Source organism: Hippocampus guttulatus, chromosome 23, assembly GCF_054856545.1.
Source record: "Hippocampus guttulatus isolate MCC_2025c chromosome 23, RoL_Hgut_1.0, whole genome shotgun sequence".
NCBI lineage: Eukaryota > Metazoa > Chordata > Actinopteri > Syngnathiformes > Syngnathidae > Hippocampus > Hippocampus guttulatus.
The window spans coordinates 3,997,288-4,012,472 of NC_141283.1; the positions used below are offsets into that span (position 1 = coordinate 3,997,288).

A 15,185-nucleotide genomic window follows, 5' to 3' on the forward strand; every position below is an offset into this window, starting at 1 on the left:
ACACAATAAGTGTTATTATGGACTTAAACAATATACAAATATTAATAGCTTTCTTCAAAGGAGGCCGGAACGTTTTACGTACGCGTACTTTGTTTGTCCCTGGACCGTTTCGACTGTTGCGCTCGCTTGGCTCTTCGGCGTTTTTTGTTAGCATACGAGCTATCCTTATGAGAAGCGACACCTTGCCCATCAATGTGACTTTTTGCAACAAAAGGAGGCGCTTTCTGCTGCACACATGGTGCTAACTATGGAAACGCAGCTCCAGAGCATCTTTGAGGATGTTGTGGTAATAATTCCTCGTTTTGGCATCTTTACGTGTGTTTGTGCTTAGGGACCAGTGATGCTCTCAGGCGCACAGACACACAGGCACACATTCATTCTCATGTTGTTCGACCTGTTTTAACTCTGTTACAATTTCTCACGTAACTGTTCAATTTCAATAGCATCCCTTTTTTTTGAAGGACAATATGCATGTAGTTCACATTAGCATAGCACTACCACTAACAGTTACACCCTTTTATTTTGAAGTCCCTTTCTGTGATTTAGCAGTGTTTTATTGTTGTTGTTACAGCACTGCGTCATACGAGCAGGTGACTCCGATTTGTTGTTAGCCACCAAACATGAGTAAACAAGTTACATTGCCATAATGCCTCAAAAGCTGAGCATTATTACACGCTTTGTGTAATATTTATGAGTTCTGTCTGTCCGTGTTTGACTTTAATGCCATTTTTGGGTCCCTTTTCTCAGAAAACGGAGATGGTGGAGGAGGCCTTTGCTGGGTAATGACGCGCTTTCACGCACACATCGCAAGGATGGGCGACTACAATGATAGAAGGGGACACAATTTTTCATCAGTACTACTGAGTTGCCACATCGGACCATGCATTTCCGAACCAGTTGTATGACAAAAATGCCATTTTAAAGCTAAATACAGAGTGTAGTCGCCAGTTGCACATCCCAAACGTATAGTATGAGTACACTGAGTATCCACTTTTGAGTATCCTCAAAATAAAAAAACCTTTCGTGACACGCTGTGTTTTCAGGATGTGCATGGACAGTCCAGAGGATGAGAGGACAAAGTTGGTCAGTTGTCTTGGAGCCTTCCGGCAATACTGGGGAACTCTGCCTCAGGTTTGCACGCACACACACACGCACACATCCAGAACACATACGTCTTGACAGAATCAATCACCTTCTTGTCTTCCTGCAGGCGTCTCATGAGCAGTGTGTACAGTGGATTGTGCGATTCACACACAGCCAGCACAGTCCCAAAAGAATCTCCTTCCTCTACGACTGTCTGGCCATGGCTGTCGAGACTAATCTCTTGCCACCAAGGTGTATGCACGCGCACACACACAGACAGACAAATTTGTGTGGTAAAAATAACAGGCAAAACAAAAAAAATAATTCTGGCTTTCTGAAAAGTAATGCTCACCTTTGTAATGACACTCTCAGGTGTTCATTCAACTCTTTGCATTTGTGTGTCAGGATGGTTTGCGCTGCTCTGATCAGTTCGGACAACTTGGAGTGGGAAAGGACTCAACTGTGGGCCCTGACCTTTGGACTCATCCGGAAGATCATCGGAGGGGTGGACTACAAGGTTTCGAATGTGCATGCTTGTTTTTATCTTTGGGTGGAATTAAAAAAAAAAAAAATTTAAATGTGTGTTTTTTTTTAAAAATAGTGTATAACCATTGCAGTATGAAACATGATAAATAGTGTCACTCTTTTTACTATTATTGTTATGATAACATTTCCAAGTCTTTCCAAGAGTTTTAAATAAAATAAATAAATACAACTATCCTTCCTTGCTTTTATATTTGGCGGCCTTTCTTCCTTTTACGGAGGTTTTCGTTCCAGCCCACAATGGGGCATCTAGGTGCGATTGCTCAGCATCCCTTCTCTTTTCTTCTTCTTCTAGTTATGATTGTTCTCGTTCGCATTTCAGGGCGTTCGAGACCTGCTGAAGGCCGTGCTGGATAAAATCCAGACCATTCCCATCACTGTCAGCTCGGCCATTGTGCGGCAGCTGCTGACAGCCAGAGAGGTGTGTCCCCCCCACCTATCGTTTTCTTTCAAGTAAGAATGCATTTCCTCGGTTAAAAAATAAAAAATAATAATGAATGGAAATTATGTATGTTGTATTCCAGGTGGTGGAGTACATCTTGGACAGGAACGCCTGCCTCCTGCCTGCCTACTTTGCCATCACAGAGATCCGAAAACTATATCCAGAGGGGCAACTGTCGCACTGGGTAACTGAAGTACCTTTTAGGTTCTGTTCATTTCTGCCAAGTGTCTTTCTAAATGCGCGTCTTGTGCGTGTAGCTCCTCGGCAGCTTGATATCAGACTTTGTGGACAGTTTTCGATCCACTGCCAGAATCAACTCCATCTGCGGTAAGAAAATGATCACTTTAAATCGATAGAAAGAGGGAGATAACGAGGACCGGGCGCATTAGAAAATGGCTTTGTATGATTAGACTGCGCCACTGTCCCTAATGTTGTGGCCCACTACAGGTCGCTGTAGCCTGTTGCCGGTGGTGAACAACAGTGGCGCCATTTGCAACTCCTGGAAGCTGGACCCCACCACGCTCCGCTTCCCACTCAAAGGCATGCTGCCCTTCGATAAGGTACAACCACACGCACACACACACACACACACACACACACACACAGCCGCAGGACTGTACGAATGGACGTTGATATGCATCCACAGGACCTGTTTGAGCCGCAGACAGGTCTGCTGCGCTACGTGCTGGAGCAGCCCTACTCAAGAGAAATGGTGTGCAACATGTTGGGACTCAGCAAGCAGGTAGAGTTGTCGACGGTTAGCCTCGTCGTCCTCTCAGTGTCCCCACTTCGGCTTAATGAACCCCGAATGCAGTAGGATCCTTTTTTTCATCAACGTAGCCTTTTATTGTGATGGGTTTGTTTTTCTTTTTTGGTCTTCTTTCCTTGCTTTTTCTGTTTGCCGCCTCAGTGTTTCTTACAGATGAAAAATGTACTCTCATGTACTACCGCGAAGATGCGCAAACAAACAATTATCCTTGAATGTTGTTATAGGATATTATTGCCAGAATGTAAAGAAAAAAAAAGTCATACTACTAAACAAGAGTGGTAACATTTTAAGAATTGATTTGGAATTCCAAATTAACATAAAAAAAAATTCTCACTCTAATATTCTGACTTTAGTCTTGTAAAATTACTCTTTTCTTTCCCCCTAAAATGATTATTTTGTTGTTGTGACTTTCAGATGCTCTTTAATCTTGTATTACGTTTCCCCCCGCCCCCCAACCTTGAATTTATGAGGTTACCGTCATAAGATATATTTTAATACAGATTTTTTTTTGTCAAATAAGAACACCCCCCCCCATGTATGACTTTACTTTCATAAAATTCCAACTTTTATTTATTACTATAATGTGGGTAAAAACTGACAGTCAGGATGCCACCGTTGCAATTGCTATAATGCTAATTTTAGGTGGTCGCACCCAAAAAAAAAAAAAAGATCCAAAACGTGAGTCTTCATCTGGGGAAACACTGATCTTCACTTGTCTTTGTCTTTTCTTTCCTTCGGCAAGCCTTTTGCAACCCCTCTGCATACGTACTTGCCTAACAAGCCTGTTTTGCCCCCCCCCCTCCCCCCCACCCCCCTATTGCACTAGTGGTTGCTTGACCTGTCAAAACACAAGATGACCAAATGTCTAAATATGAACCGTTAGCCCCCCCCACTCCCCTTTTCCTTCTCCCACCCGCATGCTTTTTTTTTCTTCTAATTGGGGTCCAGTGACCTCCTCGCTCGCGAGTCACCACTCTTCTCTTTCTCTGTGTGTCTTCCTCTTTTCTTTTGTTTCCTCCCTCTTTCTGTTTTTCTCTCCTGCGCTCGTCTCGGTAAGACTCTGAACATTGCTCAGGTATGTCCTCCTTGCGCCTCCTTCCTCCTAATCGCTGGTGAATGCAGCCCGTCGGGCTTTTTTCTTTTCTTTGCGGACACTGGGCTCACGCGGCCTACGTTCTCCTCTCGGTCTCGGTCCTTTTTGATGGCTCTCTCTGTCTCCCGCTCGGCAGCAAAAGCAACGCTGTCCCGTGTTGGAGGAGCAGCTGGTGGACCTGGTGGTGTACGCCATGGAGCGCTCGGAGACCGAGGAGCACTTTGACGCCGACGTGGGCGGCACCAGCCAGCTGCTGTGGCAGCACCTCTCGTCGCAGCTCATCTTCTTCGTCCTGTTCCAGTTCGCCAGCTTCCCGCACATGGTGCTCTCGCTGCACCAGAAGGTGAGCGAGCACTCAAGCTCCTTTTTGCCACCGCTTTCATGCATCGGGGGGCCGGTACCCAAAGCGTTTGCCGTGTCCTCCAGCTCGCAGGAAGGGGTCTGATCAAAGGGAGGGACCACCTGATGTGGGTCCTGCTGCAGTTCATATCGGGCAGCATCCAGAAGAACGCCTTGGGCGACTTCCTTCCTGTCATGAAGCTCTTTGACCTGCTGTATCCCGAAAAAGAGGTGTGTTGCTTTTTTGCGACGGACATGATCCATCGTTTGCCTTATCGTCGTGGAATGTTCTCCTGTGCGTTTCCCAGTGCATTCCTGTTCCAGACATTAACAAGCCACAGTCCACCCACGCCTTCGCCATGACCTGCATCTGGATCCACCTCAACCGCAAGGCTCAAGGCGACTCCAACCTGCAAATTCCGATCCCGCACTCTCTCAAACTGCACCACGAGTAAGCGAAATGTGAATTTTTGGCCTGGCTGGAATCGGTGCAGTGCAAGTCAAACACCACCGAGGTCTCACTGCGACGCAATGTAAATTCCAAGCTTGCCCTCACCAATTTCTGCCACTTTGCGTCCGTCAAGGTTCCTGCAGCAGTCATTGCGCAACAAATCTCTGGGCATGTCCGACTACAAGATCGCCCTGCTGTGCAACGCCTACAGCACCAACTCGGACTGCTTCGGCGTGCCGATGGGCGTCCTGGTCGAGACCATTTACGGCACGCAGTCCATGAGGATCAACCTGCCGGGCACCAACTGCATGGCGCTGGGCTCCTTCACGCCGCTGCCCATGAACCTGCTGGACTCGGTCACAGTGCACGCCAAGATGAGGTGCGTTGCGCCTTTTCAAAAGCAAAAAACAAAAAAACTTTCATCATGCTCAGGTGGTTCCCTCTCGCCGGTCCACGTGCAGTCTCATCCACAGCATCGCCACGCGTGTCATCAAGCTGGCGCACGCCAAATCCAGCCTTGCCTTGGCGCCCGCCTTGGTGGAGACGTACAGCAGACTCTTGGTCTACATGGAGATTGAGTCGTTGGGCATCAAAGGCTTCATCAGTGAGTTTCACAGACCGGTCCCCCCCCCCCCCCCCCCCCCCCCCCCCAAAACATTATTATTACAAATTTGCAATCATGCGTATTTGCATATCAGTCCTGTCAATCATTTCCATCATTTGTCCAGCGGTCTTTGCGTTGAACTCGTACTTTGTGTGCGTTCAGGCCAGCTGCTGCCCAACGTGTTCAAGTCTCACGCGTGGGGAATCCTCCACACTCTGCTGGAGATGTTCAGCTACCGCATGCACCACATCCAGCCACACTACCGCGTCCAGTTGCTCAGCCACCTGCACAGTCTGGCCGCCGTGCCGCAGACCAACCAGAACCAGCTGCATCTCTGGTAACCTAAGATGTACATGGAGAGACCGTGGAACTTCGTAAAAAAAAAAAAAAAATCAATTGAACGGACAGTCAATGTGTTTTACCGGATGACCTCCTCCCCACTACGAGTTGGTTAAATCGAGGTTCCACTTCCTGAATGTCATTAAATTTGTGTTGTGTCGTAATTTTAGTTTTTTCAAACGAGCGAAGAAATTGGCAGATTTTTCCGATTAGCTAAGCTCGGCTAGGGGCGGGGGGTTAATCGGTGGTGCGCCCCTGCTGTCTATATCCCACCTGGTGTTCCTCCTTCCCCCGTAGTGTGGAGAGCACAGCCTTGCGCTTAATCACGGCGCTGGGCAGCTCGGAGGTGCAGCCGCAGTTCACCCGCTTCCTCAACGACCCCAAGACGGTTCTGTCGGTGGAATCGGAGGAGTTGAATCGAGCGCTGATCCTCACCCTGGCCAGAGCCACGCACGTCACCGGTATTGCTCCCAGTCCCACACCCGAACGCCGCGTCCCTCCCTGGCATTTTAAGCAGGCCCGTGTCCGCGTATGCAGATTTTTTCACAGGCTCGGACTCCATCCACGGCACGTGGTGTAAAGACATCCTCCAGACCATCATGAACTTCACCCCTCACAACTGGGCCGCGCACACCCTGTCCTGCTTCCCAGCGCCACTGCAGGTGCGGGCTCGACTCCGGGCTGGATCGCACGCTGCTGGGCTTTCCCGGCCGGCTTTGACACCCACCCCGCTTTGTCCATCTCTGCTGCTAGGCCTTCTTCAAACAGAACAACGTCCCTCAGGAGCCGCGCTTCAACCTGAAGAAGAACGTGGAGGAGGAATACCGCAAATGGAAGTCCATGACCAACGAGGAGGACATCATCACGCACTTCTCCATGCAGGGCTCGCCGCCGTTCTTCCTTTGCCTGTTGTGGAAAATGTTACTGGAGACCGACCACATCAACCAGATCGGCTACAAGTCAGTACAACGGCGCGTCCGGCGGATAGGGAAAGTCTACACACACCTGTTCAAATGCCAGGTTTTTCCATCCATCCATTTTCCGATCCGCTTTATCCTCACAAAAGTCGCGGGGCGTGCTGGAGCCTATGCGATCTTCGGGCATTAGGCGGGGGACACCCTGAACCGGTTGCCAGCCAATCGCAGGGCACATATAGACAAACAACCACCCGTGCTCACACTCACACCCAGGGACAATTTGGAGTGTCCAATCAGCCTGTCATGCATGTTTTTGGAATGTGGGAGGAAGTCGGAGTACCCGGAGAAAACCCACGCAGGCCCGGGGAGAACATGTAAACTCCACACAAGGAGGCCGAAACTGGGAGGTCGACGCGCTAACCACTGGACCACCGGGCCGCCCCTGCCGGGTTTTTGTGATATCAAAAACAAAAATAGAGCTCAAGATCAATCATTTTGAAAGTTTTTCCACCATTAATGTGACCTACCATAATTTCGTGTGAATTTTTTTTACACACACACACAATATATATATATATATAAATCCGTGGAGAGTATTGTATGTGGGTCCAGTGGGAAAAAAAAAGTACATTTAGTTTGGGGGGGCGGAGCCTTTGGCTGGCATGTTTCCACCTTGTCTTTGAGTTTTTGGGGCGCATCTACATAAGCCATTAAAAAAAAAAAAACAAGAGTTGAAGACATTTCAAAGCAAAGAAGTAAAATTATGACATTTCCATCCGTGTCCACTGCGGTGGTCAAAAAGGATTTGAGTTTGCGTACGGTCAGGAAACAAATTGCATTGCATGAGAAACCATCAGTATGATTTCTGATCCAAATGACATTTCCACAGCGTGCTGGAGCGTATCGGGGCTCGCGCGCTGGTGGCCCACATGCGCACGTTCGCCGACTTCTTGGTCTACGAGTTCTCCACGTCGCCCGGTGGCCCGCAGCTCAACAAGTGCATCGAGATCCTCAACGACATGGTGTGGAAATACAACATCGTCACGTTGGATCGAGTCATCCTGTGTCTGGTGAGCGCCCGCCGTTAGAAACCCCGCCCCCGTTGTCTCGGCGCCCGCCTCTCACGCTCCGACCCTTTCCCGGGCGCGGTCCCGCCAGGCGATGCGTAGCCACGAGCGCAACGAGGCCCAGGTGTGCTACTTCATCATCCAACTGCTGCTGCTCAAGTCGGACGACTTCCGCAACAGGGTCAACGACTTTGTCAAGGAGAACGCGCCCGAGCACTGGCTGCAAAGCGACTGGCACAACAAGCACATGAGCTATCACAAGGTAGGGCACACGCGGCACGTCACGCTTGTTGCATTTGGAAAATCTTGCCTGACTTTGAAACCCTACCAAAGCTCTAACTTGAGTTTCAAACACAAACCTGACTTTAAAACCTCTCAATTTGCAACCCTATTCTTACTTGGAAACCCCTTTCCCTGGTATAAAAACCTTCCTTTGAAACCATCACACTCGTTTGAAACCCTAACCTGAGTTTGAAGCCCTAATTTGAAACTCGAACCCAAATTTTACTCTCAATTTGGAACCCTACCGCTAATTTGAAACCGGACTGGGCAACCCTATCCTTTGTATAAACCTTACTTTGAAACCGTAACCCGAATTTGAAGCCCTAATTTGAAACACTACGTACATGGTTACTATACATGTTGTTTTTTTTCCCCAAACAACCATCTATAGTAAGGCTTTTTTGACTGACCATGTACAGTTAGTCGTTTTTTTTTCTCTCTAAAAGACCAGGCATTTTTGAAACCCTAACCCACATTTTCCTCGTAATTTGGAACCCTCTCCCTAAATTGAAACCCTACTTACAAACCCTTATCCTTACTCTAAATCCTTACGTTGAAACCCGAACACTAGTTCGAAGCCCTCATTTCAAACACCAAACCTAAATTAGATACCCTAACTCTCGTTCAAAACCTTACTTTGAAGCCCTTTTCTTTCTGTTCTCACGAGCGTGTGCGATCTGTGGAACGTGAAACGTTTTGCCGCGTTTATTGTGCTGCCGCATCAGAAATACCCGGAGAAGCTTTACTTCGAGGGCGTGGCCGAGCAGCTCAACCCGCCCATGCAGGTGCAGCACCAGTACATGCCCATCTACTTTGGCAACGTGTGCCTGCGCTTCCTGCCCGTCTTCGACATCGTCATCCACCGCTTCCTGGAGCTCATCCCCGTCTCCAAGTCGCTGGAGACCCTGCTGGACCACCTGGGCGGCCTCTACAAGTTCCACGGTCTCTAACATGAACATGTCCATGTTTTTTTTTTTGGGGTTTATTTTTTGCCGTTCTCATGCGGCCGTTGTTTATTTGTATGTGCAGACCGGCCGGTGACTTACCTGTACAACACCTTGCACTACTACGAGCGGCACCTGAGGGACAGAACCAGCCTGAAGAGGAAGCTGGTCCACGCCATCATGTTGTCACTCAAGGTAGGCCGAGGAAGCACCGACAGTCATTCCGGAAACACGACAAGAACTTTGAATTCATTCCCAGATTTCCACCAAGCTCCGTAGCGATTGCTAAGGGCACAGTTTAGAACTTTTCAACCATGTTCTGGCAGAAGTAACTCACCATTTGTTGATGTTCCAGGACAACCGGACTCCTGGCTGGTGCCTGAGTGAGACCTACCTGAAGTTCGGCATGAACCAAAGAGACGATAACATTTGGACGCCCGACGACACCTACTACTGCAAGCTGATTGGACGCCTGGTGGACAATATCCTTCGATGCGCCTCAGTGCCTCCTGAAACGTCTTTTTTAAAAAACTGAGCACCTTGTGTTGCGCGTCCTTAACCCGGAGCCCACCCATGGCGGGAAAGTCGCCCGGTCCGTTCCCCAATTGCGACTGGAGGTTCAACGAGTTCCCCAACCCGGCGGCTCACGCCCTGCACGTCACCTGCGTGGAGCTGATGGCTCTTGCCGTGCCCGGCAAGGATGTGGGCAATGCTCTCCTCAATGTCGTCCTCAAGAGGTCAGAGCGCTAGTTTCACACTCACTCGTTTATTTTTTTTGCAGTGGCGCTCAAACTTTTTATACGATGTACCACCTTAAAAAAAAACACCTGAATGACCAACATTGAAAGACTGTCCTCGGCCAAAGTGTTGATGCATCTTAATTAATAAGTGAAGCCATTTGAGCAAGATGCACCCTTTGTAGATTGAATTCAATGATTTCTTGGCACACCACTAGAGGGAGCCTCAGTGCATTGTCGTGTTTTCAGTCAACCTCTGGTCCCCCGCGAGAACATCACAGCCTGGATGAACGCCATCGGCCTCGTCATCACCGCATTGCCTGTAAGTTCCAGCGCATTCCGCTCACTCCACGACCCACTTCGTCAAACGTCAAGTCGAGTGGAGTTCTGGCCATCCCTCCCCCATTAGGAACCGTACTGGATTGTGCTGCACGATCGCATCGTGACGGTGATGGGCTCGCCGGCGCTGACGTCGGAAACGGCGTGGCCTCGGGACCCCTTCGCGCTGCTCGACTTCACCGCGTGCCACCAGAGCTACAGCGAGATCAGCTGTAGCTACGTGCTGGCGCTGGCGCATGCTGTCTGGCACCACTCGTCCATCGGACAACTTTCGCTCATTCCCAAGTGAGCCAACTGGGACGCCTCTTGGCACCGTACTGGGCCCCCCACGAACTCCTCATTTGTTCTTTTGTGTGTGTGTGTGTGTGTGTGTGTAGGTTCCTCTCAGAGACGTTGAAGCCGGTGGTTCAGACAGAGTTCCAGCTGCTGTATGTTTATCACCTGGTTGGACCTTTCTTGCAACGCTTCCAACAGGAGAGGACAAGATGCATGTTGGAGGTTTGACTTTTGGATGAAGACACATTTGGATGAAATTGCATCCCCCCCCCAAAAAACCTCACTAAGGTTGGTCCAGTTATCCTATTGCCATGTTTGCATGTGTTACAGATCGGCGTGGCCTTCTATGAGATGCTGCAGGTGGTGGACCAACATTGCCAGCATCTCAACTACATGGACCCGATCTGCGACTTCCTCTATCACATCAAGTACATGTACACGGGTGACAGTGTCAAGGAGCAGGCAAGTGCACATACATTCATGAAACCCTTTCAAAAACGACCATGTATAGGAAGGCGTTTTTAGCCCGAAAAAAACGACCAGGTATATGAGCCGTTTTTAGCTGAAAAAATGACCATGGATAGTGTCAGGTTCATTTGTTGACATTAGTAAAATAAAACACCACTCAATGAAGGAAGCAAAGACACCAAGTTCATTTTGCTGAAACTGCTCTCCTGCGCCTCAATGTGTGCGTCCAAAGTCGCCTCCACCCAAACCTCTTCACTGCAAACAGCCTTTAATATGTTCAACAAATGTATCACATCTCACTGAAAACGGCTCCAACAGAAAAATAAGCAAACGTATGCTCGATATATGTCTAAAATGACATTCTGATTCATGTTGCGTTTGTGGAATATGCGTTACGCAGCTTCATCCATCTCAGGGGATCAGCCATTTTGTCACTTGCCGTCCACTCAAAATGACATCACAGTTGCTCAGGTAACGACCAATCACAGCTCAGCTTGTGAATGGTCATTACCTGAGCAGCTGTGATGTCATTTTCCATCGAAAACAAGTGGCAAAATGTCTGTCTTGACCTCTCCTCAAAGTGATCTGTTTCTGTGCACTTACAAAAATGAGCAAAGGCCGTCGAAACTTTTGAACAAATACATGAAACATAGCAAATAAAGCTTGGCAGAGAGGCAATAACTTGCTTCTCACTGATCCGTGTTGATGCGCAGGTGGAGAAAATCATCGTCACCCTTCGGCCGGCCATGAAGCTCCGTCTTCGCTTCATCACTCACAGCAGCAAGGCCGACACGTCGTCTTCGGCCTCGTCCTCATCCTCGTCGGCGGCAGCCGTCCCCGTCGTGCCCGCAGCCATCACCTCCACGCCTCAGCCTTTATCCTCCTCCACCTCCTCGATGGTGTCCACCGGCGCCGCGGCCTCGCCCTCCTCGCAGCACGCACCCCCCCCCATGTAGCCCCTTCACTCATCATGTGCGGACTTGACGGGGGGGGAAAAAAATGGAAAATAGACACACGGTAAAAGACAAATACAGACTCTTCCAATCCATCAAACAAATCAAGTAAGTGCTGTTTATTTTTTTAGCATCACGATAGATCATATTTTGTATTTGCTTTTTATATCGATACAATAAAATGGGTTCCTGCTGTGTCACGATGTTTTGTTTTCAACAGTACTTTGATACCCTAACCCGAGTTTGAAACCGTACTTTGAAAGCCTTGCCCTATTTTAAAAGCAACCAAAAGCAGTGTTTGTTGAACTAGCCTTATAAAGGCCAGTTTACCTGTAGAATGCACCTCGAATGCCAATTCTTCATTGTGGTCTGGTGTCGTCGTCAGTCACAAGTCAACACCTGCGCTCAACCAATCAGAGGGCTGAAGCATATCTCGACCAATGAGAGGGCGGAGAAACTACGTCGTCATCAGAGGAAAGCATTCCAGAAGTGAATCGACTTTCTGGTTAGCTCAGAGACCACTTACGGACCTCTGTCGAACCAAAATTCCCTCACCCGGAATAAATCCTACCCATTAAAATTTTGACTACGATACAGTAGAAATATCGTTGCGGCTTGTTCTAAGGGCGACGTGTGTTTCTTCTGCAGCAGAGGGCGACCGCGTGATCTCACTGTGTCCAATAACGCAACCTTTGTACTTGTGCGTGTCACAAGGGGGGAAATCACATGCTCAAGCAGTAAAGCTGAAACAAAGAAGAGTGACAAGATCAGACAACAAGGGAGGCTACTTAAGGGCAGCGGCAGTTCCATGTTGGACTTTAACGTAAAACATGCTCAATGTTGCAACAAAGTGCACTTCATGGAAAGTAAAACCTCCCCCCCAAAATAATAAATGAACGTAGTGATGTTTCCAATCTAGAACTGCAATATGGCTCAGTTTTTTTTTTCTTTCTAGAAATATAATTGTGGTAGGAAAGCAATGCAAGGACATTTGAGAACATGCAAACTTCACGCGAGAAAGCCAAATTCAAACTTCCAACCTTCAAAACGCAAGCAGACGTGCTAACCACTGTTTCACTGTGCCTCTGTGAGAATATTTTTAAAAATGTATATGAAGCACACCATGTATAGTGAGGCGTTTTTTTGGATCGGCCATGTATAGTAAAGCGTTTTTGAACTACCATGTCTAGTAAGGCTGTTTTTTTTCCCAGAACGACCGTAGTAAGGCGGGTTTTTTTCCATACGACCATGTATAGCAAGGCATTTTTGAATGACCATGTATAGTAAGGCATTTTTTCCCCCAAACGACCATGTACAGTAAGGCGTTTTTGACACCCTAATTTTACGCCCTAACCCAAATTTTACTCTCAATTTGGAACACTATCCCTAATTTGAAACCCTACTTGGAAACCCTAATCCTTAATACAAAACGTTACTTTGAAACCCTAACACTAGTTTGTAACCCTAGCACTGGTTTGAAGCCCTAATTTGAAACACCTAACCGAGATCCAAACCTAAATTTGATACCCTAACTCTCTAAAAATACAAAACACACACAAGCTGGTCTGTAAAAAGTCAAGTGTCCTTTACTCGCATTCAATCACATCCAAATGGGTACAAAGTTGTGGACACATGCACACACACACACACACACACACACACAAACAAAACAACATGGGACATGCTGGCTTCACCCCAAGTGCATTTCATCGTCATGGTAACGACAGATAAGGAAAGCATGTTTTGTGTGACGCACTGTGTCAACCCTTTCCTAACTGGATGACACCCACATGATCTTATTTCTCAAAGCGCCATAAGAGCAGAGGATGGGAAGAGTGCACGAGGCACTGGAAAGAAGGCAGAGGGCAAGAAATGGAGGGATGGAGGAGAGAGAGAAAGAGGGGTGGAGGAAGGACGCAAGACAAAAGAACAGACTGCCGCCAAGGGGCGGAAGAGGAAAGAATGAGGAGATGGATGAGAAGATACGCCGGAAGGGCAGAAAAGATGGAGCGAGGGAGTGAAGAAGGGATCACGGGAGGAAAAGAAGAGATGGAAGGCAAAAAGGGGTAAGAAGAGACGCAGGGGGTAATACAGGGCAGCGCGTAAAAGGGGAGTAGCGGCGGACAAAGGAAGAGATGATGCAAAGAGGAGGATGAGGGGGAATGAAGCGATGGGGCGGTTAAGAATGGGCGTGGGGGGTAAACAAAGGCATATACATGTATAGTCAGGCGTTTTAGCCGAAAAAAATTACCATGTATAGTAAGGCGTTTTTAGCCCCAAAAAACGACCATGGATAGTGATAGGTTGATTAGATTGAGTCACCTGTCTCCTCCTTGTGTTTTATTCCTGAGTGTCAAATTGGACCAACCTGACAGTAAGGCGCTTTGAGCAGAAAAAAACAACCATGTATAGTAAGGCGTTTTTAGCCTCAAAAAAACGACCATGGATAGTAAGGCGCTTTTGCCCCCCCCCCCCCAAAAAAACGACAATGTATAGTGAGGCGTTTTTAGCCCCAAAAAAACGACCATGTATAGTAAGGTGTTTTTAACTAAAAAAAACCCCACCATGTATAGTAAGGTGCGTTGAGCGAAAAAAAAAAAAACGACCATGTATACAAAGGCGTTTTTGGCCGAAAAAAACGACCGTGTAAAGTCATGTATAGTAAGGCGTTTTTAGCCCCCAAAAAACGACCATGTATAGTCAGGCGTTTTCAGCCGAAAAAAACAACCATGTGTAGTAAGGCGCGTTGAGCGAAAAAAAACGACCATGTACAGTAAGGCGTTTTTAGCCGAAAAAAACCAACCGTGTGTAGTAAGGCATTTTCGGCCGAAAAAAGCGACCATCTATAGTAAGGTGTTTTCAGACCCAAAAAAATGACCATGTATAATAAGCCGTTTTTAGACCCCCAAAAAACGACCATGTATAGCAAGGCGTTTTTAGCCCCCAAAAAACGACCATGTATAGTAGGGCGTTTTTAGACCCCCAAAAAACGACCATGTATAGCAAGGCGTTTTTTTGCCCCCAAAACAGTGACCATGTATATAGTTTTCAGACCCAAAAAAATGACCATGTATAGTATGGCGTTTTTAGTCGAAAAAAACGACATAGTATAGTAAGGTGTTTTTAGCAGGAAAAAACGACATAGTATAGTAAGGCGTCTTTAGCCCGAAAAAAACGACATAGTATAGTAAGGCGTTTTTAGCCCGAAAAAAACGACATAGTATAGTAAGGCGTTTGTAGCCCGAAAAAAACGACATAGTATAGTAAGGCGTTTTTAGCCGAATAAAACGACATAGTATAGTAAGGCGTTTTTAGCCGAAAAAAACGACATAGTATAGTAAGGCGTTTTTAGCAGGAAAAAACGACATAGTATAGTAAGGCGTCTTTAGCCCGAAAAAAACGACATGGTATAGTAAGGCGTCTTTAGCCCGAAAAAAACGACATAGTATAGTAAGGCGTTTTTAGCCCGAAAAAAACGACATAGTATAGTAAGGCGTTTGTAGCCCGAAAAAAACGACACAGTATAGTAAGGCGTTTTT

The 15,185-nt window shown here is 47.5% G+C and overlaps 1 protein-coding gene across 4 annotated transcripts; it reads left to right on the forward strand.

Annotated features, from left to right (window-relative positions):
• Nucleotides 1-33: 33 nt before the first annotated feature.
• LOC147185789 (mediator of RNA polymerase II transcription subunit 23-like) lies at nucleotides 34-11,841 on the forward strand. Of its 4 annotated transcripts, none has more exons than XM_086104333.1 (31): nucleotides 34-286; nucleotides 748-779; nucleotides 1,044-1,131; nucleotides 1,211-1,335; nucleotides 1,489-1,609; nucleotides 1,949-2,047; nucleotides 2,151-2,252; nucleotides 2,326-2,395; nucleotides 2,516-2,628; nucleotides 2,715-2,810; nucleotides 3,895-3,912; nucleotides 4,067-4,273; nucleotides 4,357-4,500; nucleotides 4,578-4,720; nucleotides 4,854-5,099; nucleotides 5,182-5,324; nucleotides 5,487-5,661; nucleotides 5,961-6,124; nucleotides 6,201-6,325; nucleotides 6,417-6,622; nucleotides 7,470-7,650; nucleotides 7,739-7,909; nucleotides 8,655-8,871; nucleotides 8,959-9,068; nucleotides 9,229-9,355; nucleotides 9,445-9,610; nucleotides 9,860-9,932; nucleotides 10,020-10,234; nucleotides 10,327-10,447; nucleotides 10,556-10,687; nucleotides 11,407-11,841. In XM_086104333.1, the coding sequence occupies exons 1-31, from the start codon at nucleotides 236-238 to the stop codon at nucleotides 11,647-11,649; spliced, it is 4,224 nt and encodes a 1,407-aa protein (XP_085960459.1). In that variant the 5' UTR covers nucleotides 34-235; the 3' UTR covers nucleotides 11,650-11,841. The 4 variants fall into 4 exon arrangements, with proteins under 4 accessions (XP_085960459.1, XP_085960460.1, XP_085960461.1 ...); XM_086104334.1 differs by having other exon boundaries at nucleotides 1,489-1,600; XM_086104335.1 differs by lacking the exon at nucleotides 3,895-3,912.
• The last annotated feature ends 3,344 nt before the right edge of the window (nucleotides 11,842-15,185 follow it).